Source organism: Falco biarmicus, chromosome 9 (genome assembly GCF_023638135.1).
Source record: "Falco biarmicus isolate bFalBia1 chromosome 9, bFalBia1.pri, whole genome shotgun sequence".
In the NCBI taxonomy this organism is placed as follows: domain Eukaryota; kingdom Metazoa; phylum Chordata; class Aves; order Falconiformes; family Falconidae; genus Falco; species Falco biarmicus.
The window spans coordinates 736,240-764,185 of NC_079296.1; the positions used below are offsets into that span (position 1 = coordinate 736,240).

At 43.9% G+C, this 27,946-nt stretch overlaps 1 protein-coding gene across 3 annotated transcripts in view; it reads right to left on the minus strand.

Moving 5' to 3' along the window:
- Positions 1-27,946, minus strand: part of PIK3AP1 (phosphoinositide-3-kinase adaptor protein 1) — a 45,017-nt gene that overhangs the window by 13,962 nt on the left and 3,109 nt on the right. The window contains exons 2-8 of one of the 3 annotated variants that reach the window (XM_056352017.1): positions 24,942-25,358; positions 8,970-9,118; positions 7,981-8,125; positions 6,295-6,437; positions 5,356-5,488; positions 4,399-4,595; positions 1,926-2,115 (exon numbers count right to left, since the gene is read on the minus strand). In XM_056352017.1, the coding sequence (XP_056207992.1) occupies positions 1,926-2,115; positions 4,399-4,595; positions 5,356-5,488; positions 6,295-6,437; positions 7,981-8,125; positions 8,970-9,118; positions 24,942-25,358 (1,374 nt within the window). Of the gene's footprint in view, positions 1-1,925; positions 2,116-4,398; positions 4,596-5,355; positions 5,489-6,294; positions 6,438-7,980; positions 8,126-8,969; positions 9,119-12,241; positions 12,375-24,941; positions 25,359-27,946 lie in introns of those variants that run through there. The other 2 variants (XM_056352018.1, XM_056352019.1) reach the window with 2 other exon arrangements.

Below are 27,946 nucleotides of genomic sequence, written 5' to 3' on the forward strand. Positions count from 1 at the left end.
GGTGCTGATCCCAGAGACCTCTGCCACCCTGCCAATGTGGCTGCACTTGCAGAAGCTTTCCCTGAAGGATGTATGCCTGTTGGGCCTTTACAACTGAGGAGGCTTAAAGAAAGGAAAGCAGCCTGACTTCAGCTCCAAATGCACCACCCTTCCCATCGCATGGCAACCTTTCCTAGCTCTGCATTTCTATGCCTGTCAGCCAAGCAGGCTCTGTTTCATGTATTCATCCAAATGATCTGTCAGAGTGAAGCGAGGGCAAGAAAACCTGGGCACTTGAACAGTTTAACTTAATGCAGTTTGTTTGACAGAAACAGGCAAGGGGACATGCACACAAGCAATGGAGACAACAGACAGAGGGAGGTGGTGATGATCTTCTGGAGGGAAGAGGAAACAAGCACCTTAAAACAATTAGTTCTTCCACCCAACAGTCTGCAGGGCTAGCAAATGGTTTTCTTGACAGGAAGCAATTACGATCTAAATCTGAACCAGTATAAGAATATTTTTGGAAAGGCTTTTCAGAGTCCAATTCAAAAATGGTCAATTACAGGGACTTTGGTTTGCATCCACAAAAGAAAGGAATATCCACTGCATAGTTTCTGCAAGATCTGGGAGATCTTCGGGGTGGAAGAAGACAAACTGGGCTTAGTGGGTTTAAGTATGTTTTTTCCCTCCACAGACTTAAATCAATGCTATTCAGAGGTGCATCAATTGCAGGCAGAGCTTCCAAACATCTAAAAACTCTCACTCCCATTACTGCAAACAATGGCAGCTTTGTTCCTTAGGAGTCCAGCCAGGCTGACTGCTTATCTCCATCTGAAGGCAGAATAGCTCTGTTTTAGGCAGGAAAACTATCCCTGCAGTGGCCAAACAAAACTTTGCTGAGAACTGGATTTCAGGCAGAGAACTGACAAAATCTTCTGCACTCAATAATCAACAAAAATGTGTTTTCTAACATCTAGAAGAGAAAACTAGCCCAGGATAGATAGAGTCTATAAGCAAAAGCACTTCAGTAAGAAAGCTTTTTCCCTGAGGCAGCACACTTAAAACTGCAAAAACTCTAGCAGTCCTTATGCAGGTACTCAAACTACGATAAGCTATTCTGTGCTCTTCATGGGAATCATAAAATGTATCAGTGGGATGAAGCCAGATGAAACAGCCAGATAAGTAAGAACAGCAAATTTACAATTGCTTAACACAGGTACTTTACTTGATGTTTGCAATTGGCCTCACTGAATATTAATAGAACTGTGAAAAAGTTAAACACATCTGCATATTTATCAGAATCATCTCTATAGTTTTAGCAATAAACCAAGTGAATTAGAATAATGATTTTTCAATTATGATCTTTTCACTACACATATTTCTACATGTTCATTTTCTTTTGTTCTCAAGCTTTTGAGCTAGAAGCTCGGCTCTTGCTTTTCGGTTTTCCAGTTGTCAGTAAAATCACATCTTACATAGTGTTCTTTTCTGCCAGTGTCTGTAGGTCAGTGTCCCTACCTCCCTAGATCTTGGCAGGGAAGAGCAGGACACGGTAGAAAATTTGGTCTCTTCCAAATGCTAATTCACTTGCTCAGGGTCCAGGGAGTTCTCAAAGCATTTAGGAAACAGCTCTTGATTTTGTACACTAGCAATCAAAGAAAGGTTTAGAGCAATTTTATCAGCCAGTCAACATCAGAACTGGAGCATAGTTTCCCTGTGGTGGCAGCAGGAAAGCTATAACCAGTCCTTCCTCCGAAACCCAGCTGAGGCACTGCTATGTATGAGAGACAGAGCAGTTTAGGCTGCTTGGACGGGGGCTCTGAGCAACCTGATCTAGTTGAAGATGTCTTTGCTTATTACAGGGGGGTTGGACAAGATGACCTTTAGAGGTCCCTTCCAACCCAATCCATCCTACAATTCTGTGATTCTATGAATATACATACATAGATCTTCTGGGGCACCAGGGACAAATCCAGCCATAGATTCATAAAGCTCTTCATCGGAGCCAGGATTCAAGGAACATTTCATTAACAGATCAGTGGACAGATGAGCCATGGACTCATAGACAGACTCATCCTCCTCGCCTTGCATCAGCTCCTCCTTAATGTGACTCTTCAGCATATCTGCAGTTTCCTGGAGAGGAAGGAGAGCAAGAAAAAAAATAAATGTTCAAGTCTCATTCAAACAAAGAATCTGAAGAATCAAAGTAAGCAAAGAGATATTTCGCTCTCTCATCACTGATGGGAAAAAAACTAAAAGCAGCCCATTCCCAAAGACTAAGGCTTCTTAAAGGAATTAAATACCCACTACAGCTGTCTGGGCCCAGCCTTCAAGATCTATGTTGTAATAGTAAGTAATGAAGGCGAAACAAGCTGGTCCTGACATTCTGAACAGCCACTACAGCCTCTCACCCCCTGAATTTCATGTCCTAGACAATGTCTGCAAACTCCTAGAATGTAAGCAAAGCTCATTCTAAAAATAAAAATGCTTGTCAAAGCTATTTTGGGGTCAGCATAGCTGACCATGAAGGGGAAAGCTTGTCACATGCGGAGCACTTACAAGAAAGCAAACTTGTAGCTTTGGTATAAACACAGTTTCAGTTTCTTGGTCTTAGCAGCAGCACATAACACCAGAGTGGGAGTACACAGACCCTTTTCTGTGAGATTAACAGGAAACCTCACAACAAGCAGCTTTTCATGTAATACAGGCAACTTTCAGTTCACAGGACAGCAGAACCCTTTTTCACATGTTTGCAACATGGGAGGTGGCGGGCAGGTGGGGAGGTGGACAGGGAGAATAGTGCAGATCTTCACCAAACCATCACAGGGGAGCAAAATGTAAAGCTTCATGCCTGTCTCCTCCCCAAGTTCCAACTAAGTCACAATCACAGCCATCTGAACCTGTTTCAGTACTACAAGATATTCTCCCACCCACAACCACCACCTCACAGCACTTCAGTCCACAGGACATTTCAAAACTGTCTACACATGCTTCCCTCCACAGTCAAAATGGGTCAGGCAGGTAGCTCATGCGATGCGTTAGGGAGGTGCCGAGGAACTTCTGCCAGAGAGAAAATTAGGTGAGTAAAGGGGTTTACTGGGATTTTCAGATATCCGTATTAGTAGTGCTTCTAGTTGCTACCTTGCAGTGGACATACTGGTGCAGATCTCTTGTGTGCTCTGCTACTAAGCTGCACAGATAGGTTGATGGTCAGTGAGTAGGACCTACTCTTAACACAGCTCTGTCACTGTCCTGGTGGAGAGAAGGACATGGGAGGAGCACAGTACTGCAATAAGAGGTTGGAAGGACAGGTTGGAAGGATTTCCTAAGCATCTCTCAGCCCAATGAAAAGATTTTAATCACACAATTAACAGTTTCTGCACCCCTCTTGATCTCAGAACACAGAATGACCTTTATTTAGCTCTGATGTATAAACCTAAATTCACACGTATGTCAAGAAGCAAACACCACATCTAAAATCCACCCATGCCTCCTAAATAGACTTAAACACTACTATAATTGGCTGGCAGAGCACACTAAGGCTGGCAGCAGACAACTATTAGGGATGCTTATGCACGACATGTCAACTGAAAGCAAAGGAAAATAAAATCTTCTCAAGAATTCACATGTTCTGAGTCAAAGAGCCGCTTGTTATTTTGAAGCATACATGCTGGTAACAATTAAAATGGAAAAGAAAGGATAAACCCATGCACACCAGAGGACCCCACAGAAACAACTGCCTGGTGCAGCTGGAGTCAGGTCCATGTCATCCTCTGGAAAAGTCAGAGTGCTTTTTTCTGGGGTGATGTTAGCTCAAAGAGAACTGAATTGTGAATTGGGAGTCCAGAGAGAACAAGTAGGGAACAGACAGCTATCCTAACACAGAAAGGAATGCATTTCAAGTGGAGTCAGCAGACTACACAGATCAGCCGTGAATGAAGCAATCCAGACTGTTCTATGACTGATCAGAGAGTACCTCAGATTGTACCTTCCCAAACATACTCTGTTCTATATTACTCCCTAAAGTAAGTGGGATGAAGGTGCTGTAGTTTTCCCAAGATCAGAGGTTAGAAGAGTACACCAAGCACCAAACACATCCCTGCGGAAACTTCATTAGATGGATGGATGATAAGGAAACCCAGCACAGCAGTGTCTGCTTCCATCTGTGGAAGCAATCTCTGCTTCCATTTGCTCCGTGCAAAAGCCCCAAGAACTCCCCCAGCTCCAGAGATGCACCTGACCCTCCAGCCTGGAAGCTTTCAGTGTGGCTGGATGTCTGTCTTCTATACCCTACCACACCACACTGCACCCTCTACTACCCCATCTCACTGCTGCTCCCACAACACTTAAGTGCCAAGCTTGGTGCCACTGCCCACACTGGCTGCGGGACAATGCAGGACTGCTGCTTCCTCTTACCACATATTCATCAATGAATTGGCGGAGGTCCTTGAAGCCATGCTTTTCTGCTATGGTGTTTGGATAGTGGCCATATTTGTTAGCTACACTGTAGGCCTGCAGTGCTCCAGGGCATGTAAGCAGCAACGCGGTGAGGTTCTTCAGCCCATATCTTGCAGAGAAGTGAAGCAGTGTTGGCAACTCCTCATCCCTCTGATCTGTGAGAACAGGAGCCTGTTAGAATCCAAGGTTCTTTCTAGCAGCCACAGACACAGTAGGTGAGAAACAAAATTACTAGCACACACTCAGACTAAAGCAGGTGTGAAAGCCCTGGAAAGTAGTTTCAAAACAGAGCTAACCCTAACTGAGGTATCCTAGCACATCTCCAGGCTTAAGTCCTATGACCTTTAATGGGGAATCTGCCACTGTAATACCTTAATGTATGTAGGATCACAGGTTTGCAAGGACCTCTTAGATCATCATTCCAGTAGGATCCAGCTGCTGAAAGGCAACCATGTCATGATGTGCAACCATGTCATGGTGGCACACCAACCCAACTGCTGAGTGCCCACTGCACACCTCAGAGCAGAGCTATATGGTGGGGAGAAAAGGACTGGGCTAGGGAGAAACACCACATGGGAGTGAAGAATAACAAGGGAGAAAATATGTGAAACATTTTGGGGAGCATCACCTTTTCACTTTGTGTTTGAAGCTGTCTACAGAGCTGCATGTCACAGTGCAAGGAAGTGAAACCAATGCATGTAATGAAAAAAGAAAAGAAAAAAGGGGTCACCCAACCCAAATGGCAATCCACCTTCTATAGGCATCATCAGAAATCTAGCTTCCTGGCTGAGATCCAAGATTTTGGGACAGCCTCTGCAGGTACCACACACTGCAGTGTTAAGGTACTCCAAGGTAAAACAACCGATACAAATGAAGTTTTAAAAAAAAAAAAAAAAAAAAAATCTTTCAACATACTTGTCGTCATATCTTCTTCTTCCAGCTGGTTGATTCCAAACAGGTGTAAGCCACTGGCAGGAATGTTCTTCTTGAGTGACTCAGTCAACAGTTTGTCCAGTGCTTCTATGCTGTATGGCACGATTTTAAAGGCCTAGAGATAAAGGGAAAGTGACTTTGGTGGACACTGGAGATTCAGTTAAGGTGATATTTATAAGGTGTTTCTTTACTTAGCACATATCAGAAACCAGTAGGCATAAACACTGCAGGCAGTGATGTTCAGCTCAAGCAAGAACATGAATAGCTTCCTGGTCCAGAAACAGAGTATCATTAATCTGAGCAGATGAGAACCATACAATCCACAACAAGACAGAGTACAATGAGAATGTCACTCATGCAACTGGAAGCACAGAAAACTGTTACTTCATACTTCCTTGACAGGCATAATGTTACTTCCAAAACTATTCCCATGAAGTGTCACTCCTAATCTAAGTATGAACTAATCCATCTTGAAGTGCTCTGGTGTTCACTTGTACACTCTGGGTTTGGTTTTGGACTGGTTCTTAACCAAAGGCTGGGAAGCATGCCTATTCCCCAAGCACAGCCCCGTACCAACTGCTCCACAACTTAAAATAAAAAGAAAGGGAAAGACAGTCTCCCCTGTCCCAGTTACGCTGGTGACTAACAACACTACTCTGTAGGCTTCCACTACATCCCAGTCTTCTCAAGTCATCAAGGTCTATAGCTTGAGTCACCTTAGCCAGCTATCTGCTCCAGAGACAGAAAAAGCACCCATGCTTTCACTAAAGGGGGATGTTAAGGTTATGTGAAAATCCCTGAATAACCTTGCATTTCTCAATTTCAGAAGAGCTACTTCATGGCAGGCACTTTTGTTTATGTCCACTTGTCTAGCCTCTGACAGAGCTGGTTTCCAAAGCAGCTGTTTGCTAGAGTCATTACCTGGCACATGAACTGTACCGGGTTGGCTGCATTAGCCAACAGACTGCTGATCTCCTCCATGTCCGTATGATAGGTGACACTTGTTTCTCCCACCATCAAGTCCCCTGAATATATCTGCAGAGGCACCATCCCAGAGGTTAAATCTTTAAAAAGAAAAAGAATAAAACACCATTGAGAACAAACAACGGGAATGAGTCTGCATTGAATACATCGAGGATAGGAGGAGTTTGGAGATACTGCCACCTGGATACCAGAACAGTTTCTGTTGTACTGAATTCATGAAGAGTCATGAAAAAAAGATGATGTTGGTCTGAACACTAGGTAGGAAAGTACTTTGGAACTACCCTCATAGCTGTGTCAATGCACATCACCTGTGACCTGCTAAGTCCTCTGCTAACATTGGTGGTCCAGATTACTGTTAACAGCACACCACCTCAAATTAGAAAGCCTCATATCCCTCCACTCCTGGCTTTCTCTGGAGCAGTCTCTCAACTGTGGCATAAAATATGAGGGCTGGGGAAGAAGGGGAGAGAAACCAGATAAGTCACTAGGTATTTTGCGACCCCCGTCAGCCTCAGTAGTCTCTGAATAAAATCAACTTAAAAGAATTCCAGCTTTGCAACTATACCCATGCACAGGATTTGTCTTCTACCTGCATCTTGGAAGCTTCTTGATGTTTTGTCCAGTATGCATTCATAGATCTGAACTTTCTTTTTGAAACACAAATATTTTGAATCCCACTGAAATTGATCTTTCTCTGCTTGACTGTTAACAACTTGGAAAATGATGAAATCGTTAGTCATGCACAGAAGGAATTAAAAATTTATTTCTCTTGCTGTTAGAAACTGCAGAGCTTACATAGTTGTACACTCCATCAACGTGAAGGTCATGTTTATAATTCAAAGTGCAAGTTAGTTTCCAGGTCCATGTTTAAATTATAAGTCTTGATTTAAGACAGATTAAGTTGAACAGTTTTATGTGGGTGAGGTCACCTTCTTTAAATCAATCCACCTCACTGACTTTATGGGAGTTGCAATGAGTATTAGTCTCTATTCTCAGAGCTGGCAAAACAACTCTTCAAGAGGAGAGACCAAAGCAGATTAAATAAAAATGTTGGAAAACTACTATCTCTATCTGTAAGGCTCTGAACTATTGCTCCTAAAGTTTAGTGAAACTTAAGTTTAGACAACCTACAGTTTTGTATATGTAAACACCAGTGACAGAACATATCTAAATTAAAAGGCAAGCCAGGATAAATAGTTTCAGCTCTGATCACAGAGAGCTCATTCACATACTAAGCACATGCTGTCATAGTCATACAATTTACTGGCACTTACCTTCTCTTGTTGCCCTGCCAATGCTAATGTAGTGGTGGTTATAACACCCTGTTAGGTTCAAAGTGCTTTACAATCTGCAGTCTGCTCTCAGAACTTCAATACAGTGTTTCCACCCCGCAAGCTTGCTGCTGCTGAGGGGAAAACTGAGCCCCCAAGCAGCAGTCTACCTCAGTTTCTCATCACACAAGTATCACAGATAAGAATGCAAGTTTAAGATTTCCTGACATCAGGTTTTCCCGTGTTGCAACCTTTACTGTGATACTTCTGGCACTTTTCAGGACAAGCAGGCTGCCATAGAAAGGAAGCAATGGGGGGCAGGGGGACGGGGGAGGCTCTCAGCCCAGCTTACTTGGAGCCTCCACAGAGATTGTATATTCATTCTCCATCTCAGCCAGCACACGCACAGATGATGCATTCTCTGGAGAGAATTCAACTTCAGTTTTCACTTCGCCATCTAGTTTACATTTCATGATAATATAAACTGTTGTCTGAACCTAAAGAGAAAAGGCATTACAACATAGGTTGTAGGTTCACAGCATAAGAACACTTTCTTTGTTAAGTCCCTTTTCTAGGGATTTTGTTATCATTGCAATTAACACAAATTATCATTTGTCATTTCCACAATCCTGAATGGTTTTGAGAAGCATCTTCCCAGGTGGCTTGTGTTACAGTTTGCACTAGCATAGACACATGCATTAAGCCAACAAAACTGCAGATTTATCAGCCAGATTTATAAACCGATTAAAGCTAGATTTATAAAATTATGTAGTTTCAACTCTATCAGTCTCTTTCCTCAAGCAGCACATCCCCACTCTAAACAGAAACAAAGGAAGAGACTTAGACTTCTTCCATCTGAGGGGATGCTATACTAAGAAATACCATTTTTCAGACAGGAAAGACAATCCAAGCTCTTTGGAGTCACTTGCAGGACATGCATCAGAATTGTCATGTTCGACTGCATGCAGGCTGTGAAGTTAATTGGTTCATTACAATCACTTTATTCCACTTGATACCACTAAATCTCACCAGAATGGAAGATGGGAAGTCAAGAGTGTGAACCTGCCTCACAGCACACAAGACAAGCAGCTGTATTAATGAGACTCTCTGTCAGTAAGTGACATTGCAGCCTAGACAACACTGGGCACCACATGTTACTACTCTGGGCCTAGGGAGCCGAGCTCATAATAGAGACACTGGGGACAGGGGGCTGAGAAGGAAGGTGACAGAAAAGGAATTAGGGATTAATTCCTGGCCTGTAAAGCTGTCCATTACAGAACATTATAATGGGTTGCACCAGCCCACAGCAAGAACACAGCCTGAGGAGTGGACATACAGTACCCCACACCGTATGCGGTCAGGCTGCACCACCAGATGGTCCCTCGTGCTCTTGGATGATCCATGTTCTTCACTCATGTCAAGTCCGTGGGAGTAAACTGGGTTCTTCTCGTCTTCTGTTTCTGTATCAGTCACAGAGTCACAGCCTGAGTCTAAAATAAAGCACAGAGTCCTGTTACATCACTCCCCTTTGCTGAAAATGCATATCATACACACCCGTCCTGAGAAATAGCCAGGGCGGTGATAGGGTGGAACGTGCTATTCTTCTCAAAGTAATGCTCAGAAAAGAGGATCTAGCTGAAGAAAAGGAAACTACAGAGCTTCCTCCTTTTTTCCTCTTAAGGGGTTTGCTGGGGAACATTCACAAAGACACAGAAGTGCTGCAGTAGCACTGAACATGCTTACAAAACAAACAACAGCGCCAGTCTTTGCTGAGGTGGATAGTCCCTTCCCATGTTAGGCAGGAAAATCAGTGTGTGTCAATGTCTAATGTAAGAATGATTGGCAACGAGACCCATCTGACTCCAGTTGTGCTCTGAGTATATATTGTTGGATGGGCAGCACCCTCTAGTCTTCCTCTCCTAAAGTAAATGAAGAAAACCAACTTTACTTTCATTTCAGTAGTATATTTCGGTTTCTGGGCTCTGCCTATGTTGCTCACCCCAATCCCAAGTTCATTATTTGTGTCAACAAAACACAAGGCAGCAGTCTGAAGGAATCCTGCTCCAGCAGGAACTATAAGCTGCTGTATCTATCTATACAAGACAGAAATTGAAACATACCAGAGCCTTTGTGCTCAAGAATAACAGTACTCTACCCAAACAGACCCAAGAGTAGGAGTAAATCTGTGTGTACAAAACAATGTTCTCATTCCTGTTTGCCAGTAACAGCACAGATATTGATGGAAGAGCAAACAAACTGAGTTGATATCACTGGCTGCAGAAACACCTAGCAAGAATTAACATAGATTACAGGTCTCCTACCTGTGCCAGGAAAGTTTCCTAACTAGAGAAAGGAAACAACAGACAACTTTGTATCTACTTAGTAGAGAGCACTTTCTTACCTAGATTCTACCTCTTAATTCATGATTCACACTTTTTTTTTCACCTGTCTCCCAAAGCATGGGGTAAAAGTCACTGACTTCCCCTTGCCAGAAGACTCCCTCCCATTGCCAAAGTTTTCCAAACCTTGGAAAACTGTGGAGCAGTCAAGAATTTAAGACAACATTTTGGAAGTTACTTACTACTTACTGTGAAACACATCTGTAAAGAGCAGTGCAAATTATTTACTAGATAAAAATCTCAGACTTGGGCTGGCAGTTTTTCTATTAGTAGGAAATGATCTACTTAAAATTCTCGGTCCTGATGCGAAACACCTAAGCAACCAACCACACTGTCAAAACTGTGGCATCCATGCAGTTAGGCTGTCAACAGTCTAGGTTTTACTCAGAATCCCCCAGCCTCTGGGTACATCAAAGTTTCCAAAAATCAAGAGAGCCAAAGTTATTAAAGCAGGCTTCTATTACAAGTTCATGTCCTGCTAGTTTCAAACAGTGAAGCCAGAAGTCAGTCAGGAATTTAAATCTAGACTTCATTATTACTACCAAAGATGTAAACTTAGGATATTTGAAATTCTTTGTCATGCACTTTTTTCCCCCTATATATTTAAATGGAATTTTATTAACTACATTAATGCAACTTTGCTTTCAGGAGACAGGTTTTAAGGCACAAAATCTTAGTGAATCATTCAGCTGAAATTTTTGTCACAAACAGTGGTGCACATTCACTTAACTTCAATTATGTGAATCACTCCACAGGGCAAGTAAGCCTAGTCACATCAGTACAAGTAGACTGCTGCTTTAATGTTTGCTGTAGAAAGACTAGAGCCAAAAATCTGCAGCTCTAGAGTTCAAGTAAAGCATCACCACCAACTCGGACATTTCTTAAACAACCCTAGAATAGTACATGTAATTGAGCAAATAGATTTTAATATTGCACCAACACAAACCAGCAGATCTGGCTAAGAAGCTACTTTGACACAAGGCCAGGTACTGAAGGTGGTCTTTGGGGTTTTCAGATAGTGATACCAAGTATTACAGAAAACGGACTGAGGTTTTAAATTCCTTAACTCATTACTTTAATTGATACTGTCCAAAGTCATCAGCTGTAAGAGTCAGACCCCAGTTTTGGAAACACTTCTCTTAGGGAAAGGTGGACTACTCCCACCTGGGAGCACAAGGCTGCCAGCTGCACAGGGACAATAAAGCACTGGTCCCACAGCCTTCCCTTACATGACAGCTATGCCAAGTGCATACACCATGTCTTTTGGGGAGGAGGAGAAGAAGCAACCACTACTAGAATAGCATCTGTGTTATCTCTGTTGGTTATTTCCAGTGTGACTAAATCAGAAAGACTAAGCTCACCACAGATAAGAGAGCGCCAATGATGACCAAATTACAGCAAAGCATAAATGTCCCTGCAATACACGCACAAGCTGACAACACTTGCCCGCATCCTCATACCAAGGGCATCATCCCCACCCCAATATAGAACCACTAGTGTGGCAATTTGTACCTCACTTGCTCAACATATGGTCAGTTTCAGAGGAAAATGAAACTTAAAGCTGTGGATCTCAGCTTCAACATCTACAGTAAGCAAGGATAAGAGGGAAGCAAGGAGAGAACAAGCCCGCCAGTCTCTGCTTTACTGACGTTATTTGATACTAGAAACAAGTTAACAAATAAAGAATAACTGGAGCTTTTAAGAAGTTCTGACATTGCCCGATCCTGTCTTGCACTTCCACATTCTTGTAACAGAGCTGACTGCGCAGAGGTCATATGTAAAAACAGAGCTCTTAGGTAATATGGGAAGAAGCAAGCAATGTTAATCAGTAATTGGATTAACAGTTGACAGAACAGAGTTTTGGGTAAGAATTATTCATCTGTTTTTTCATTCAGAAAATTCTGAAATTGCCAATTACCTACTTCCCACATAAGCAGTGAAGCGATACTATGGTCATCTTGCAAGTTCTAGTCACATGCTACTGACGTGTCAACACGCAAGCACTGGAAGAGGAAACCATACCATTACATTCGATAATGTCCATGCTCTAAAGGAACGTGCTGCTAGATCAGGCTTCCCACTCACCACGATACTTGAGTAATGACAGCCCATTTGCATATACAGATTCAGCAATTATATCATTATAATGATACACAGGCTAGAGAGGCCATCGCTGAGGAGATCAATAGACTCATTAATAAATTTAGTGAATACCTGAATTGAGCTTCTCCATTAGCCACTGCTGTAGGTCAAAAGCTCGTGGTTGTGAACAGCTCTGCCTTGACTAGAGGGCCTTTCTGTTCCCCTTTAAATGAAGGCTACCTCAGGTCACGCTTGACAGCCTGTGAAATACTTGTGAGCATAGCTGTGAGGGGAGGAGATGTGGTCCAAGAAACCCAACCACATTTCCCCTTGAAGAACATGCCTCCCTCCAGGAAGCGACTGGCTGAGCTGCAGAGAGCAGCCCTGCGCTAGCCTCTCTTGCCAGCCCTGCCAGGCTCCACACACAGCCACCCTGCAGAAACCCAGCTCCAGGGAAAGCCCAGGGAAAACGCAGGCATTGCCACGTGCTTCACAAGCCACTTAGCAGCTTTAGGAACCAACATGAAGCAGCCAGTTACTCTGACCTGTTGCTGTACAGCACATGCAGCTTGCTCTGTCATCCACTTCCTCCTGGCTAAGCTGGCGGGCTATCAGCATGGAGCCGACCGTTCTGTGGTTTCTCAGAAGTCAGCCCGTAACACCACAAGACACGTGAATGCTCAGGAGTCAGAAGCCTGTCCAGGCCACTCTGTCATCCGTATCTTAACACAAATGGAGCAACTAGGCAACAGCTTGTCTGTATAGGGTCTGCATGTACAGACTACCCTCCCCCTGGCATCAGTGAACACTTCCCATCCCCATCCATCTCAGCTCACCAGCTGAGACAACTAGCTTTCTTGAGGCCTCAGACCTTCACCGCGGTACACCCAGAGCAAGAGGGAAGGCCCTCAAAGGGAGCTCCTACTATCACCTGAAGCTCACAACCAGCCAGCCTCCTTTTCCAAGTGCAAACAAGGACATTAAATCTCCCAGAGCAGCTCCAGCTGCATCTGCAAACAGCAGGCAGAGTACTGACAAAGTAGTCAGGGAAAGCAGGGGAAGTTATCTCTCATCATGCTAGCCTCAGAGCCCCTGCTTTATTGAGGAGATAAACACTCAGCAGTGAAACATCTTGTGATAACCCCTCAAAACTGGGTTGTACTGTAGTAACATTTCCCCTTTCAACAGACAGAAGCATGCAGAAAAGCAACAGGTGAGAAGAAAAAACACAGGAAAATGTAAGGCTTTGTAGAACTGTCCATACAGAACAGACAGAGTACAGCACATCTGTCCCTCCTCTCCAAACTCCTCACCCCAAGCAGCTCATCTACAAGCATAGCACCTAAACCCAGATTTTCAGTTCTACAAAGAAAATGGTAAAAGTAGTTCTCATCCTCCATTAAGGAAGCAAGCTGTGTTGTACTATGGCAAGTTTTGCTTCAGCTGCGTGCACACACACACACTTGTGAAACTCTTTGGGAAGCTATATCCTCACAAAGAACACGACTGGGTTGAGACTTGTTGACAGTACCAGTGTTTCAGCAAATTTTGAGAAGCCAGAAGGTAAGTTGTGTTTGACTTTGTAACCTACGAAGACAATATATATCCTTAATACTCAAAACCATACATTACTCCACAGTTCCTCTATACAGCGTATCTCTTCCAAACTTCGAGGAACAGGTTTTGTTTCCTTTGTTATATTTTAGAACTACAGACACATAACTGAACGGAGAAAAACGTCTTTGCGGTGGAGTACAAGAGGCTTCCACAATCTTCACAAAAATTTAAGCCAAGTGAATTAATCCGTTCACTTTTCTTGGTTCTGTTTTTTCCTAAATGCTGCTTCCAAGCTATTTTTTAATTTAACCTTTGAAATGAAAAGGATTTTGTGAAAGACGAGTCACCAAGAGTTGTTTACAGTGCCAGTGGCAACTCCATGTCACTCCTGTAAATACTGGAAGGTAAGGATGGGAAAGTGGCCAACAAATACCATACTTGGGTTGCAGGAACAGGAAACTCGGCACATAGTTCTGAGAACAGTGAGGTGAAGAAAGGAAAGTCTGAAAAGCTGCAAGTGTGGAGAGGGCACAGAAGAGAAAGCAAGAAGAAAAAATACGAAAAAATACCAGACATTAGAAAAGAGTGGTAAAATAAAAACCTCAAACCAAACAGGAACTGGCAGAGAACAGGAAGGTAACCCACAGAATCAAAGGTACCTTCTGTTGGAGTATTCCAGCTTACTTTAGTTACACCAGAAACTTCCAGTTCACTGCTTGGGCTGGGCTCAGTTTTTAATTATTGCTGGCACTCATTATTAATGTCAGATGAAAAATGGGACTGAGGAGGCAAAGCCAGCTGCAAAGCAACTATGATCAGACTGGTGCGTACACCCGTTCCACCTCATAAGACATTTCCTGATGTGCAGAAGCATGGGTAGGAATCCCAGATGGAATGTCCTTCCTGCATTAGCCGTGAATGGAAATGGGAACTGGATTAACACACCTCTGAAATTCTTGCCACGGACACAGTGCCACACAGGTAACAGCTGAGAAACTGCCTACCACACTTTGTCTGCCCCAGCAACCCTCTTCAGCCTCCTCTGCCTTGACTGCAGATGACTACAGTTCTTACAGTTCAGCTTGGGGGCACTGGTCTGCAGCCCCCTCTTCCTTAGTAGCTCAGGAAGGTACGCTCTTGGTCTGTAGTGCTGCAGGCTGCATGAAGGCACCATCCACAAAGATCTAGAGAAGTTTCACAGAAGCTCAGCAATCAACCCAGGATTACTGAGCTTCGCCTTGTCATCCTATCACAGATTAAGAGGAAATTGCAGTTTGTGACCTCCTGCAAGACTCTTGCAAACCTACAGCTCTTGTTCATTCACTAGCAGCCCTGAGCTAAGAGCAGGACCTTTAATGCAAAGAATTGGATGCGCCCAAAAGAGCAGTGACTTTTACAGCTGCAACGTGCAAGAGCTCAGGGAAAGTGTACAGTCTGAATCCAGCATGGGTTGTCCTCCAACCCCAGTAACAGACAGATGCTCCCCAAATACAGACCCCTCAAAATATTGTTCTGAGATTGTGACAAACTCTGCTCTTAGAAACCTCATCAGATGACTTGCACAGTCCTGGAGAAGAAATGTCTTCTTCCATTACCTAATAAAGCACCAACAGAGTACCACAATGAAGTACCAATAGAGTACCAACACTGTCCCTACAGCGCTATTACTTGTCCAGAAAAGGCTTTGTTTCAGCCCAGACACACACCTCCAGAGAGCTACCCTGGTTTAGTGTGTCTGTTGAGCTGCAAAAAAAAAATACTATCTGCGCATTCATCTGGGGCAGATGTTCACAACAGAAAGAGCTATAGCAGCTTAAAATACAACTGCACCCATCACAGCCCCCTTTCCCTTTCCTGTTTCCCCTCCTTGTCTTCATTTTCACCAGAGGCTAAGGCCCACACAGCAGAACCAGTGGAAAAGAGCACGTGTTTGGCTGCGTCAGCGAGGCGCAGGACCAGGATCTCTGCTTCAGCAGCTGACAACAGAGGTGTAAACTAAGCTGTCAGTCCCTGAACTTCAGGGTGGGGAGGAACATTTCTACACTTCACTCACACCTACTGCAAAGACTAGCTGCCAGCTCGGGGGTGAAATGCAGTCCCCCTTATAACACAGGGATAACACAGTTTATCTGACCATGTCTAGAGCATGCTACAGATGGAAAGTGTATTTAGCTTGGAGTTCTTTCACTAAGATTCTAGCAAACACGGACCACACTATGCTGCCTCAAGCTAAAAGCATGCCTGGCTATCATGGTTCACAAACTGCAAACGAACTCATAATTCTTTGAAGTCTCAGTTAGCCTGAGGGTCTCACAGGCCTAGTGGTCAATCTGTGATGGGATTAAATATATAAATCCAAAGAACTAGCTGGGGTGCACAGGAACAGGACAGAAAGAGGAAAGAGCTTCTGAGGAAGAAGCAGGATTCTGGCCACCCGGAGAACAGACTCTGAGTTGTGTGTGTAACTGACCAAGTCTCAGGAAAGAGGGGCTGCAGCAGTTGACTTCAACCACCTGTGCCAGAAGGAGACAACATGAACTGAAAAAGCATATGCACAGCTGATGATTTTTGAGGGCGCCAAGAATCACATTACATCAGTTGCTGATTCAAGTCTTCCTGAGCAACCACATGCAAGAAACATGAACATTCAACTTGCTGATTAACTATCTCTCCTATTGCAGTATCTCCTTGCATCAATTTAAGCACAATGCATTAACACTTGCATGACAAGGAAGACTGTCCACATACAAGCCACAAAGCTGGAATTTCACCTAAGAGAGATGGGTAGCTGCTTGGAAAACATCCCACTAAGGAGATTGCTGACTGATGGGGTGGTTCTACAAGTGGCTTCAGTAGATCTAAGGCCACGTTACTAACTGAAAGGGCAGCCCTGTCCTCCCTCTTTCTCAAATAGTCTCTCTAGGAATACCAACCACCCTTGCAGTCCAATGCCACACCAGATCATCCAGCCAGATGAAAGGTGGAGAATGAGGCAGACCACTCTTGTGCAGCAGTCCATGCTAAGGTCAGCCTATGTAACCAACGAAACTTCCCCCTGGAAAACTCAAGATCCACTGTTATTCTCAAGTCACTTCTGGAAAACACATCAAAAGTTTTCTGTGGTAATAATGAACAGCCATGAAAATCCTACAAAATGCAACCCTAGAAGCAAAACAACTGTCCAAGTGCACAACAAGGGTCTTTGAAACAACCTGAAGTCTGCCCGACACATCCCTTCAGACCTGCTCTGTAAAGCATCTCTCATTTGACCACACACTTCTGCAAAGATTTTACAGAAGTGACTTCAGCTGTTCTAAACTTGGAAGAAGCCATCAGTGGTGGTCACTGGACTCTTATTTAAAGCAGATGTTTTAAAGCTTTGCGGTTCACATTGGCAGATACTGAGAATTAGGCTTAGTCGCTACCTTAAAGCAACCTGTGGGGAGGTTATCAGAACTATAAGCCACAGAGAAATATGATTAGTATTTACAATGTGCATGAAGTCTATTACAGCTGGATGCTTCTTAACCACACCAGTTTCTGTACTTTCCTAGTTCCAGGCTATCATTTCATTGTCTCTGTCTAGAAAGCTAGTATGCACCTATGCTAGCACTGCTTGAATCTCATACAGTCATGAAAGACACGCCGTGAAGTACTGATTTTAATGTGCATAAACTGGACTTTATGAAGCACCTTGATGACAAATAATGCATCCATCCTGCAGCTGGGACGACTATTTCAACTGCTAATGGATAAGGACATTCATGCATTTCTCTCAGTATCAGTTGGAGGCTTAGTTAAGGTTTCTCTGACAGCTCTCTGAAGTCTCTGCGTTTCCAGCACCAATCATCTATAACCATACTAGCATCTGCAAGGAACGGCATGCTACCGGCATGTTCTCTCAACCTTTACTCCTTTGGAACAGCATCACAGTTTCCTCCCTTGACAGGCAGTGAGAACCAGCCGGGCTGCAGAGCTCCCATATAATGAAGCAGGCTCCCACTGCACCCGGAGGGCTGACTAATACCTCACCTGATCCCCTTCAAAGAGCAGGGTCAAAGAAGCGTATCTTCTATTTCAACACAATAGAACAGAGAAAAATACAGTTTTAAGAATTCACTTAATTTTGCCCCTTCAAAGGAGGAGGGGAGCAAGGGAGGGAAAGAGGACTGCAGTACAACAGATAATCATGCTCCTTCAGGTCTTCAAGGCCACTCCAATAAGCTTGCAGAAATAAATGCTGGATTAATTCTCCAAGATAGGACTACTCAGAATGCATTCCTCCAGAGCACTCAGAGCCAGAAGTAAAAAAAAAAAAAAAAAAGACCAAATGGTCCCCAGCTTCACATTTCTCTGTGCTTTTGGGTCTGTACATCAATTCCTGTCCCTCCCTACCTCCAGCTTGCTTCCTTTACCATACTCTGACATCCAGACAGACTCTGAAGATGCAAGCAGAGATCACAAACTTGGCACAGGCATCCACATCCAACCTGCAGTTTCTAGAAACTCCTTAGGGCCAAAATGGATCTTGCAGAGAATGGCAATTTCATGCATGGGACTGGAAACTCTCCAGGAACATTTTGAGGATGTGGGACCACAGTACGAGGGGCTTGAAAAGATCAGCTAGTGAGGAAGATACAATGCTAGGGTTTCACCTAGGATCTCATACGGACAAGTTAAGAGAGTCCAGCAGGGCTAGAGGAACGTTGCAGTAATTCAGAGCTGCATGGACTGCGGTCTGCTCACAAGCTAGAGCCTTAGAGATACAGTATTAGCTCTCTAGCAACAGAACAGGTCCCAAAGCACCATCTTCTGTAAGGCCACAGATTAAGGAGGTAGTTTCATAGAGGCATTGATATGACACAGATTCATGATTCTTCCCTACAAAGATGACTGGGGATGTCAAATTAACTCACAGAACTCTTTTTGGCTGCTTTATTTCCAGGATGTATCCTTTAAGGGGGTGCCATATCTTACCCATAAAGGAGTTGGCAATGTCATGCCTCTTCCTAGCAGGATTACTTTCTGCATCCAATGTTCCTCAACAGCTGTGCTTTACAAAATTTAATGAGCAGCACAAGGAAGAGGTGCTACACCATTCAGGTCTTGTTCTGCCTCCACATGCAACGGCAAACTCCACCGGCACTGGAAATCACACCACAGCACTCCCTCTGCTAGAAGTATGCTCCCACAGAGGACAGAATGGGCCTGGGCAGAGGGAGGTTGCAGTTTCCAGTTTATAGTATCCCCTTCACTACTGCAAGTCTCAGCATTAGGCTGACAGAGTCCTCCTGACTGAAGTGCCACCTGCCAGAACACAGCACAACAGATACAGTAGCTGCTACTGTCAGAGGAACAGTTACTAATGCCACTGTACAGTACAAAGCACCGCATCTCAGTGAATTGTTGCAGTACACACCTGAGATAAGATCACCACTGCCCTAAGCTAAAGTGTGCAGCTCTTACTGACCAGTGGCTTTTGTGGTTTCTAGTGAGAAGTTGCCCTTAAAAGCATTCAATGCTTAATGTATTTATAGGGGTGGGAAAGAAAGGAAAGAGTGTTCAAGTTTATCCAGAAAAGACACAGATTATTCTTCTAGGTGATGGTATTTGCTTTGTCATTCTTCAGGACATCTCAAGTACAAGGGTAATATACCAGATAACACTGGATTTCACTGTGCTTGTGTCCTGAAACAGTTACACAGAAAAGCAGGTCGCAAGCACATCAAGGCCTAACATGGAGCTTGCCTGAGCAATCAAATGAACAAACTCTGACACCCCTCCACAGAAAGGCTATTAGCCACTGAGCTACTCCAGGAAAAACCCGCCTTTAGGTAGAAATCTTGACATATGTAACAAATAGGAATTTCTGCATCATCACTGAACAGATCTTTTATCATTAACCCCCAGAGTAACAGGATAGCAGCTGCCACCCAACTTAAAAATTCATTGTGAATTTAGGGATCTAGCCCTGAATAACAGCGATCAGCAGAAGTCAGCAGTCAAATAACTAAAGAAGTATCAGGCCGAACGGAATCTGCCATGTACTACCACTTCATCTCCCTGGGTCGAGACACACTTGAGAACATTTTATGCATCTGTCCAACATGACCTCAAACTCTGAGTAGCCTATTCCAAGGTTACTTTATCTTTACCGCTTGAGTCCAGCACAGGACCACAAAGATTATTCAAGGACCACAGCATCTTTCATTCAAGGAGAGGCTGCAAGAGCTGGTACTCTTCAGCTTGGAGAAAAGAAGGGCTGAAGGATCTATCAATGTTTACCTGATGGAAGAGAGTGAAAAAGGAGGAGCTAGACTCTTCTCCACAGTGCCCACTGACAGGACAAGAGGCAACGGGCACAAAGTGAAACACATGAAATTCCATCTGAACACAATAAAACACTTTGCTACCCTGAGGGTGGTCAAACACTGCAACAGGTTGCCCAGAGAGGTTGTGAAATCCCCACCTGCAGAGACACTGAAAACCAGACTGGACATGGTCATGGGCAACCTGCTTTATCTGACCATGCTGAGCAGGGAGGTTGACTACATGATCTCAAGAGATCCCCTGCTACCCAAAAAATTCTGTGATATGTTCTCAAGTTTCATTTGTGGTTTTACCAGTCAACAGAAGAAAGCCAGGAAGTTAATTCAATTCCTTGACATGTACAGCAGGGAGAATGATAACAGCTTACACGGTTTCTGTCACGCCATTTCCCTCCCGTCCCTCCCAAGAAAAGCTCACTGCCTTGGTCTCTGTCATCTCTCAATGAGCCCCTCACTAGGTAGAGCAACATTCCAGCTCCTCTTCATCTACGGGCTCCAGCAAAATTCTCATCTTCCTTCTAACTGCCCACTGTCCTCCACATTTACTACATACTTCCTTACACCCACTTCTGACCCTCTTATTTTGTAAGAAGTTCGCTGGTACTGATCTTTCTTTCTTGTCCATTTCACTGCAAGAGAGCTCCGCTCAGCCAAGGCTGTGCAACAGCATGGTTTACAGCTGCTGTTACATTCAGTTGTCACCTTAGCAATCTCAGGCAGATGTCTACTTCCCTGGGTTTCTCCCTGCAAGAGTTTGCTTGGGTGCAGAAAGTTCAAAGCCACTGATTAATTGGTGAATGCTTTAGAAACATCAGCTTTTAAAGGAGAAAATTTCAAGACAACATAGATGGGGGCTGAAATAAACAAAAGAAGTTGAAATGTGTGTAATACAAAACAGATGTCAACTGAGCTTTGAGAACACAGAAGGAAAAGAAAGATCGCAGAGTCCAACCATGCGGCACAGACAGCGAGCTGCCCGGTGCACAGAGCACAGCATGGTGTGGTATCAGAAGCCAGACAAGAGGGCTTAATTAGCAGCTAGGCTGGTCACTGCACCCTGGCTGGTGACTATGCCCTGCCAGACCAGAGCCGGCTTGTGGAGTGCCACCCCAAGTACTTCCATGTCCTTAGCACAACTATTGCACAGCCTGAAAAACTTCCCCACAGATAACAGGAGTGCCTGAAAATGCAAACCTTCATGCCCTCTGTAGTCTGCCAGGATTGAGAAACTGTAGAAGTAAAAATGTCCCATCTACAAGAGAGCAAGAGTCAATGTCAGCACACAGTTCTCAAAAAGGCTAGCTGAGTGCTTCCTCATTTCTGAATTTGTACTAAATAAAAATTAAAATAGCTTTTTCAGCATGTGATATCTGGGGGTGTCATGTTCCCATGATGCACTAAATAAACCACAGCCTAACAGCTGCACTATAGGCAGCATAACCTGAGCAGGGCCAGTGTGCAGGCTCTGGAGAGGTATTTGTCCTCACCATGTCTCGTGTCCTAAGCTCCACTAGCTCAGGATTCGGCTATTAGGAAGCTGAAGGAAGCTCTGTCATTTTTGCATTAGGCTTAGTTTTTTAAGTGCTGACACCACTGTTAGAAGTACCGAAGTGTGTTTTAGAAATGTGAACACGTGCGCAGAGAAGTACTTCCCAGAGGAAGACATCCAGACAAGTAATTTCAAATATGATCTTAAACTTTCTCTGCTAAGTGCTGTAGGAATTGAGGTCTGCCTTACTCAGGAGAAGTTCAGAGTCTGCTGTAGAGAACAGACCTAACTGAGACCTCCTAAGAGGTCCTGACTTTAAAGCCTTCACCTAAAATCCTAACGATGAAGTCCCAGGAGCAGAACACAGGCTGTGTTTTTCTATGGGAGAGGTCTGCTGTCACAAACACTTACTTTAAGTCACTTATGCTGGGGCTGGCTGCAACTAAACTATAATGCAGATGCTAATTTTTTTATTACCAACCAAGAAGAAAGTTTTCACAGTTTCACCCAAAAAGGGAACTATGTACACCTGGGGTTGTCTTCTCTTCAGGGGAAGCATCAGAACATATTTGCATCTGAGGCCATTCACAAAACTTCGTCTGTAGAATCACCCAATGGAAAAGGTCAGCTAGTCATTTTTTTTCCTCACACAGAGGCAGGATCTGATACATTAATCCAAATACTTTTGCCATGAAACCAGACTACCATAAGTAGGTTCTTCCTTCACAAGAGTCAGAGTGACAGCAGATGGCTTGCCTTGGCAACTGCACTGATGTGCACAAAGAAAGAGCCTGATGTTACCCAACTCTTGTGTGCACCTGACAGCTCACATCATGCAGGGCTCCCATAACAGTAACAGAAGTCCAGAAATTCTGAATCTTTATTTACCAAACTATTTGGAAAATGCTACAGCAGACTTCACAGCAGATGAGTTTGTTTTTAGCTTGTCTTTCCTCTTCGACAGATATTTTCTAGATATACTGAAGTCAGTTTGAGATCAACATATGCTTGTCCAAATGAGAAATCAGAAAATAAGCTGATTTGGGGTTTTGTTATGTAGAAACAAAAACAAAAATCCAAAGCACAATCTCTCTTTCAAAACTCCATTTACATAAAGCTAAAGCACAGGGGTTTTCGGGCACATGCTAACTTTCAGCAGAGATGACACCGCTGGAGAAGGACTCTACGTCCAGCTGCGAAAACTCAGACTGTAGTGCCTTACCCTAAAGAAATTTTGCCATAGATGAATGGCAGCCAGTTCACTAAACAGCCAGGCACACAAGACACACTTCCCTGGCTGCTCGACAGACAGCATAGCACTACCAGTAAGACTGACCTCTGCCCCTTCCCAGGGTGGGCTCTGGGAAGTGCTGGGAAGCACCCGGGTCCCCTGAGCACAGCCCCCAGTGTGCCAAGGGGCCGCCAGCTGTACACACAGAGAGCTAGCTCACCTGTGGAGAACCACTTCTTGAAGTGCACGAAGAGAGCCAGGTCAGCTTAATACAATTCATCAGCTGCATCTGACATCTGAGAGAGTGAAGGCTGTTCTCCAGTTGACAAGGCTCTGCATTAAGCACACCACCACCACCAGATTTGTCTTCCCAGCATAAAAAAAAAATAGGATTTTGGATACTTTCCCTTAACAAACACTGTCTCTCTCTAGAGAGGGCAACAGTTGATCCAGAGTGGTTTCTAGCTGATCCATTCCTATGCCCATCCCCTTCCCTTCACCTCAAATTCTCTTTGATTTTTAATGCGTCCAAAACAAGCATGATGGGTGAAAGCCACTCACTAGTAGGAATCCACTTGGCTAAGTGAAACCTCCCACTACAGCCCATCCCATCTGATGAAGGACAGAGAAATTTGCACTTCCCACTCCACCCACCGCCCAGGAAGCAAGAGTCTTTCTTCTGTCCCGTGTCATGCTTTGTGCACTCAGAATGCAGCAAGTCAGAACAGACTGGCAAGAGCTGGCTCCGGGACATCTCAGGATCACCATCCCTTTGTACTCTCATCCACTCTTCAGCTACACTAGAACTTACTGCTACTCTGGCCTAAAATAACTCTTACAGTCCTTGGACACATTAAGTAAAACCATTACCACTAGTAATCCAGGGAGATGTTTAAAGCTCCTAACTTTGAATAGCATATTTAAAATCAATAAAATATTAAGGCCATGCTCTAGACTCAAGTTTGAAGGAAAACAGTAACCAAACTTTTACTTTTGCCAGGACGTGTCAGAAGAGGTAATTTAATCTCCAGTCAGTTTTATTTTTCAGAGTACAACAGCTCAGCCACTGTTCTCTGTCTTCTTCCAGGCTGAAAGCAAAGGAGCCAGATTACTTTAGCCTTAGGTTATCCACTGGGAAACCAAGACATTTTAGGAGTGTTTGAAAGGCAGAAGCAGATTTTTAATTACTAGGAAACATGTGCTGTGACCTGGCTACCTAAGAATGCCATCTTCACCATGATCCCCAAGTCATCTTTTTTCAGGGGCACTGTTTTGGCCAAGACCATGGCTTTCAAATTTTTTTTACTGTGATAAATTTGTCGTTATGATAATTGCTGCTGTTATCCTGGCATAAAGCACCTTTATGCACACAAGACCAGACACACTAGAAGACTACATTGCCTCATTTATGCCACTCAATACAGACAAACCTTAATCCAAGATGCAACCACAGGACTCCAATCCTGCTAAGGCTCACAAAAAACACTATAACCCTAAGTATGGCAGTGTCATAAAAACATCCTGACCAGCACGACTCCCTGGAGCTCTCCACCTTCATTTCAACAGAAACTATGAGAAAGGAGTACCACACACTCCTCTAGAGTTCAGGAAAGTTCAGACTCAATTCAAACTCAGTGCATGGGGCTTCTGTATTCTCCAGCCATTAATACTTCTGTGCTAGCAAGTGGTTGGGTTATTTTTAAGGCCATCAGTGCAATTCTCCAATTAGCATCTGCCATTCCATCACAGGTAACAAGCTGATCTGTGGCCAGTATGGTTGTATCTCTGACTTCAAGCCCAGTGTTAAAGAATACATATTAGACAACCTTATTTTGGTTCTGCTATGACAGAAATGTAAGTCTGAAGAAAAAGGTAATTTTCCACCAGTTGAGGTCAAACTGCAGGGCACAATATTTACAGGTAGAATTTCAAAGATACTCATGTTTTTATTTCCAATTTGCATTCAAAATCAGACACCTAAGATAACCTCCAAATTCAGAGGTTCTCTGTAAGTCACTGGTAATCTCTCCTGAATTAGGGACCCACTGACCTGGCATAGTAAAATTGGCTTGTAAAACTTCCTAGTTTACAAGGGTTGTGCAATTTGCTTTGGTTTTCTATTCCTGTAAAACACATTACCAGTGCTAAAATAAGGATAACCAGTATTACATATCTCCCTCCTCCAACCCCTGACCAGGAAGCGCAACCCCACGACTGCTACCTTACCTTCTGAAATAGCCTTCTTGACAGCTGCAAGGTAAGCATCGGGCTCATCATCATTTGTGAGTTCTTGCCACTGAGACCAGTCCTTGAAAAAGGTCAAATAGTCATCACAGTCCGTAACACCGCAGAACAGCTTGACTACTTTGTACGGGGGCCATAAAGCTTCCTGAAGGCTCTGCAGGACAGGAGGGTGGTAAAAACTCTGCACCAGCTCAGCAGACAGCAAAACGATGATGCTCCGACTTCTGCTGAACAGCTCCAGATCCTGGTGGGAGATGGCAGACTTGCCTTCCAGCTGGTAGGTCAGAATCTGATGCTTTCGAACATACCGAGTAAAGAGGAAGAGGTTCTGGAGGTACTGACACCATTCAGTGGCATCACTTGCATACACAATCAGCACATCATAACCTCCAGGGGTTCCTGTACAGGTGCAAGATGATCAGAAGGAGGATGATTAAATTAAAAGCAAGAACTAACCCACCACTTTGCACAAAAAAAAACATAGGGCTGTCCATATAATTGGTGTCAGAAGGTCCAAAGCACCTCAAAAGAACAGAATATCCAAAGTCACAAGAGCAATTCTAAGAGTGGTTGAACTCCTACTTACATATACCCCACTAGAATTTAAGCATTTTTTTCATTCTTAAAAACCTTCCTATGAAGAAGGGGATTTCCTACGTCGCTGTGAGACAAACCACTTGTGGAGATTTACAGATTTAAAGCACATTGATAGGAAAGAAACCCCACAAAAATCTAACCTCCAAAAAAAGTAGCTTGAAAAGGGGAGTTCACCTTTGCATGTGAAATAAAAACATTTTCGGCAGCTATAGGGTCTCTGCAACACAACTGCAGACCATTACATGCTCAAGCAGAGTATATACTAAATATAAAGACTTAAAATAAGAAAGGCCTCTATTTAAATGAGGCACCACAATGCTTACAGGAAGTCACTATGGCTTCCATGGTGTTAGACATTCGCTCTCATTGCAGCAAAAAGCAAACTGCCTGCAACGTATGCATGCAACTGAAGGGTACAACAGCCCCAGTGCTCGCAGCACAGCAATTCTGTCATTCAGGCTTCAGACATTTTGCAAGCCTGTGTCAGAGTCTTTCCCCCGAACTGTCATACAAAGGTTTCCCAACCATTCTGACATGACAAACCCTCTCTTCAGAAGGAAAGATCTAACACGATAGTGGTGGCCATAACACAACACAAAATATGCTTACCAAAGTTGACTTACTCCATAAATCTCTAGCAACAGCTCCTACCTACACACTCCTGCATTTCTGTGCTTGGAATGAAAGCACTTTTAAAACCATTTCCAGCTTGCTGGAAGAAGATCACAAGCGGACTGAACTGCTATGACATGATGCAGTGCTCTCCCATTAGTCTCAAGAAAACTTTTAAGTCTAAATTTAATTTTACCATCCACCTGCGAAGAAGTTTACCCAAATTTGAGGATTACAGCTCTGGTCCCATAGTAAATTTTGGTGCTGAGCATTTCATATCTTATTAGCAAACTGTCGTCTTCTAATTCCAGTTTGACTCTTTAAAAGTGTCAACATTTCCAACCCATCTCCATCCAGAATCCAGCAAGCAAGAGCAGATTCTTCTCACTAAAGTAGAAGGCAATGCCTAATACTTGGCATGCCAAAAAGAGCATCTTCAGAGAGTGAATTTGCCAGAATTGAAGATGACAGTTTTGCAGCCACCTTATTAAAATTCAACCAAACTGAACAGCCTCCAAATACTCCATTCTACCACCTCCCTCTGAACCTTCATCAAGAAGTGAAGGCTGAAATGACGTCTACGCTACAGTACCCCAGCCCTAATCCATACAATTGCCAACTTTAAATTGTAGTTGAGCAGAAGTGGTACCACTGAGTAGTAAAGTATGGAGATGCGCTCTGTTCTCAACCAATAGTGTTATGGTTACTGGCATAAAAGGAAAGTCTCTAGCAGTGAAAGAAAAATGTCCTAGCTATGGAGAAGACAGACACTGCAGTTCAGCAGTATTAGCTAGGATAGCTACATGTTTCTGTGGGAATACAGCTCCTGAACCCCAAGGGAAGCTTGTAGGAGATAGCATTCTCGATGGAGGGGATCGAGCAAACTCATAAAGCAGACAAAGAGAAGACCCAAAGCCTTGGGACTTTTAAGTTAAGAGTGCAGAACTGCTGTGAAAAAAGATGCTCTCACACCAGTGAGAACACCACTCCAAAATACCACTTCTGGCTGAACACCACCTAACAATGACAACAGAACCACAAGAGCAGAAACAGGAAAACCAAGCAGAATTCAGGAGTTGAGTTGTTTTATTCCAGAAAGGGAAGAGCACCAGAGATTTCTGCTTCCAGTGCCATGTATTGATTTACACGCAGTACAGCAGGAAAGGGCTACACAACTACCTGTGGAGAACGGAGCCTAGGCACCACAGCACAGCCAGCTGAGCCCCACCTCATCAGATGGGCAAGCAATGCAGCGACTCTTGGAGGTATGACCTGGGCTCCCACCTGGGGAACTCTCTAGGAGAAGTCCCACCTCCGGACTCTGAGGAAAGTGGCAGTGGCCTCCATGGCATTTTAACGTTCTGTAAAATGGAATTTACAGATCCTACCATGCATTTTTCAAAACAGCACAGCTTCCACAACTAAAACCGTTAGCAAACAGGCCCTTCTCCGGTCTTTCAGTGAAAGGAAGCAGCTGTGCTTGAAGAGGATGCAGAGGTGGGGGAGCCACTGTTTTTAAATATGCATTGCACTTGCAGGGGCACCAAGTATCCAAGAAGCCTCCCTTCCCCGATATACAGACAAAAGATGCAAACTTGACAGACTCTCTGAAAGTTCCCTGCCAGAATTTATACCCCCAGAGACATCACCCAGAGCAGTGTAGCCTCTGCACCCAGCAGGAAGGAACTTCACCTAATGTTTAGGAAACATTGATTTCCTAGAGAACCCCGCTCTACCTGCACGCCATTTCCCTTAACAGAGCAGCACCACCTCTCCTC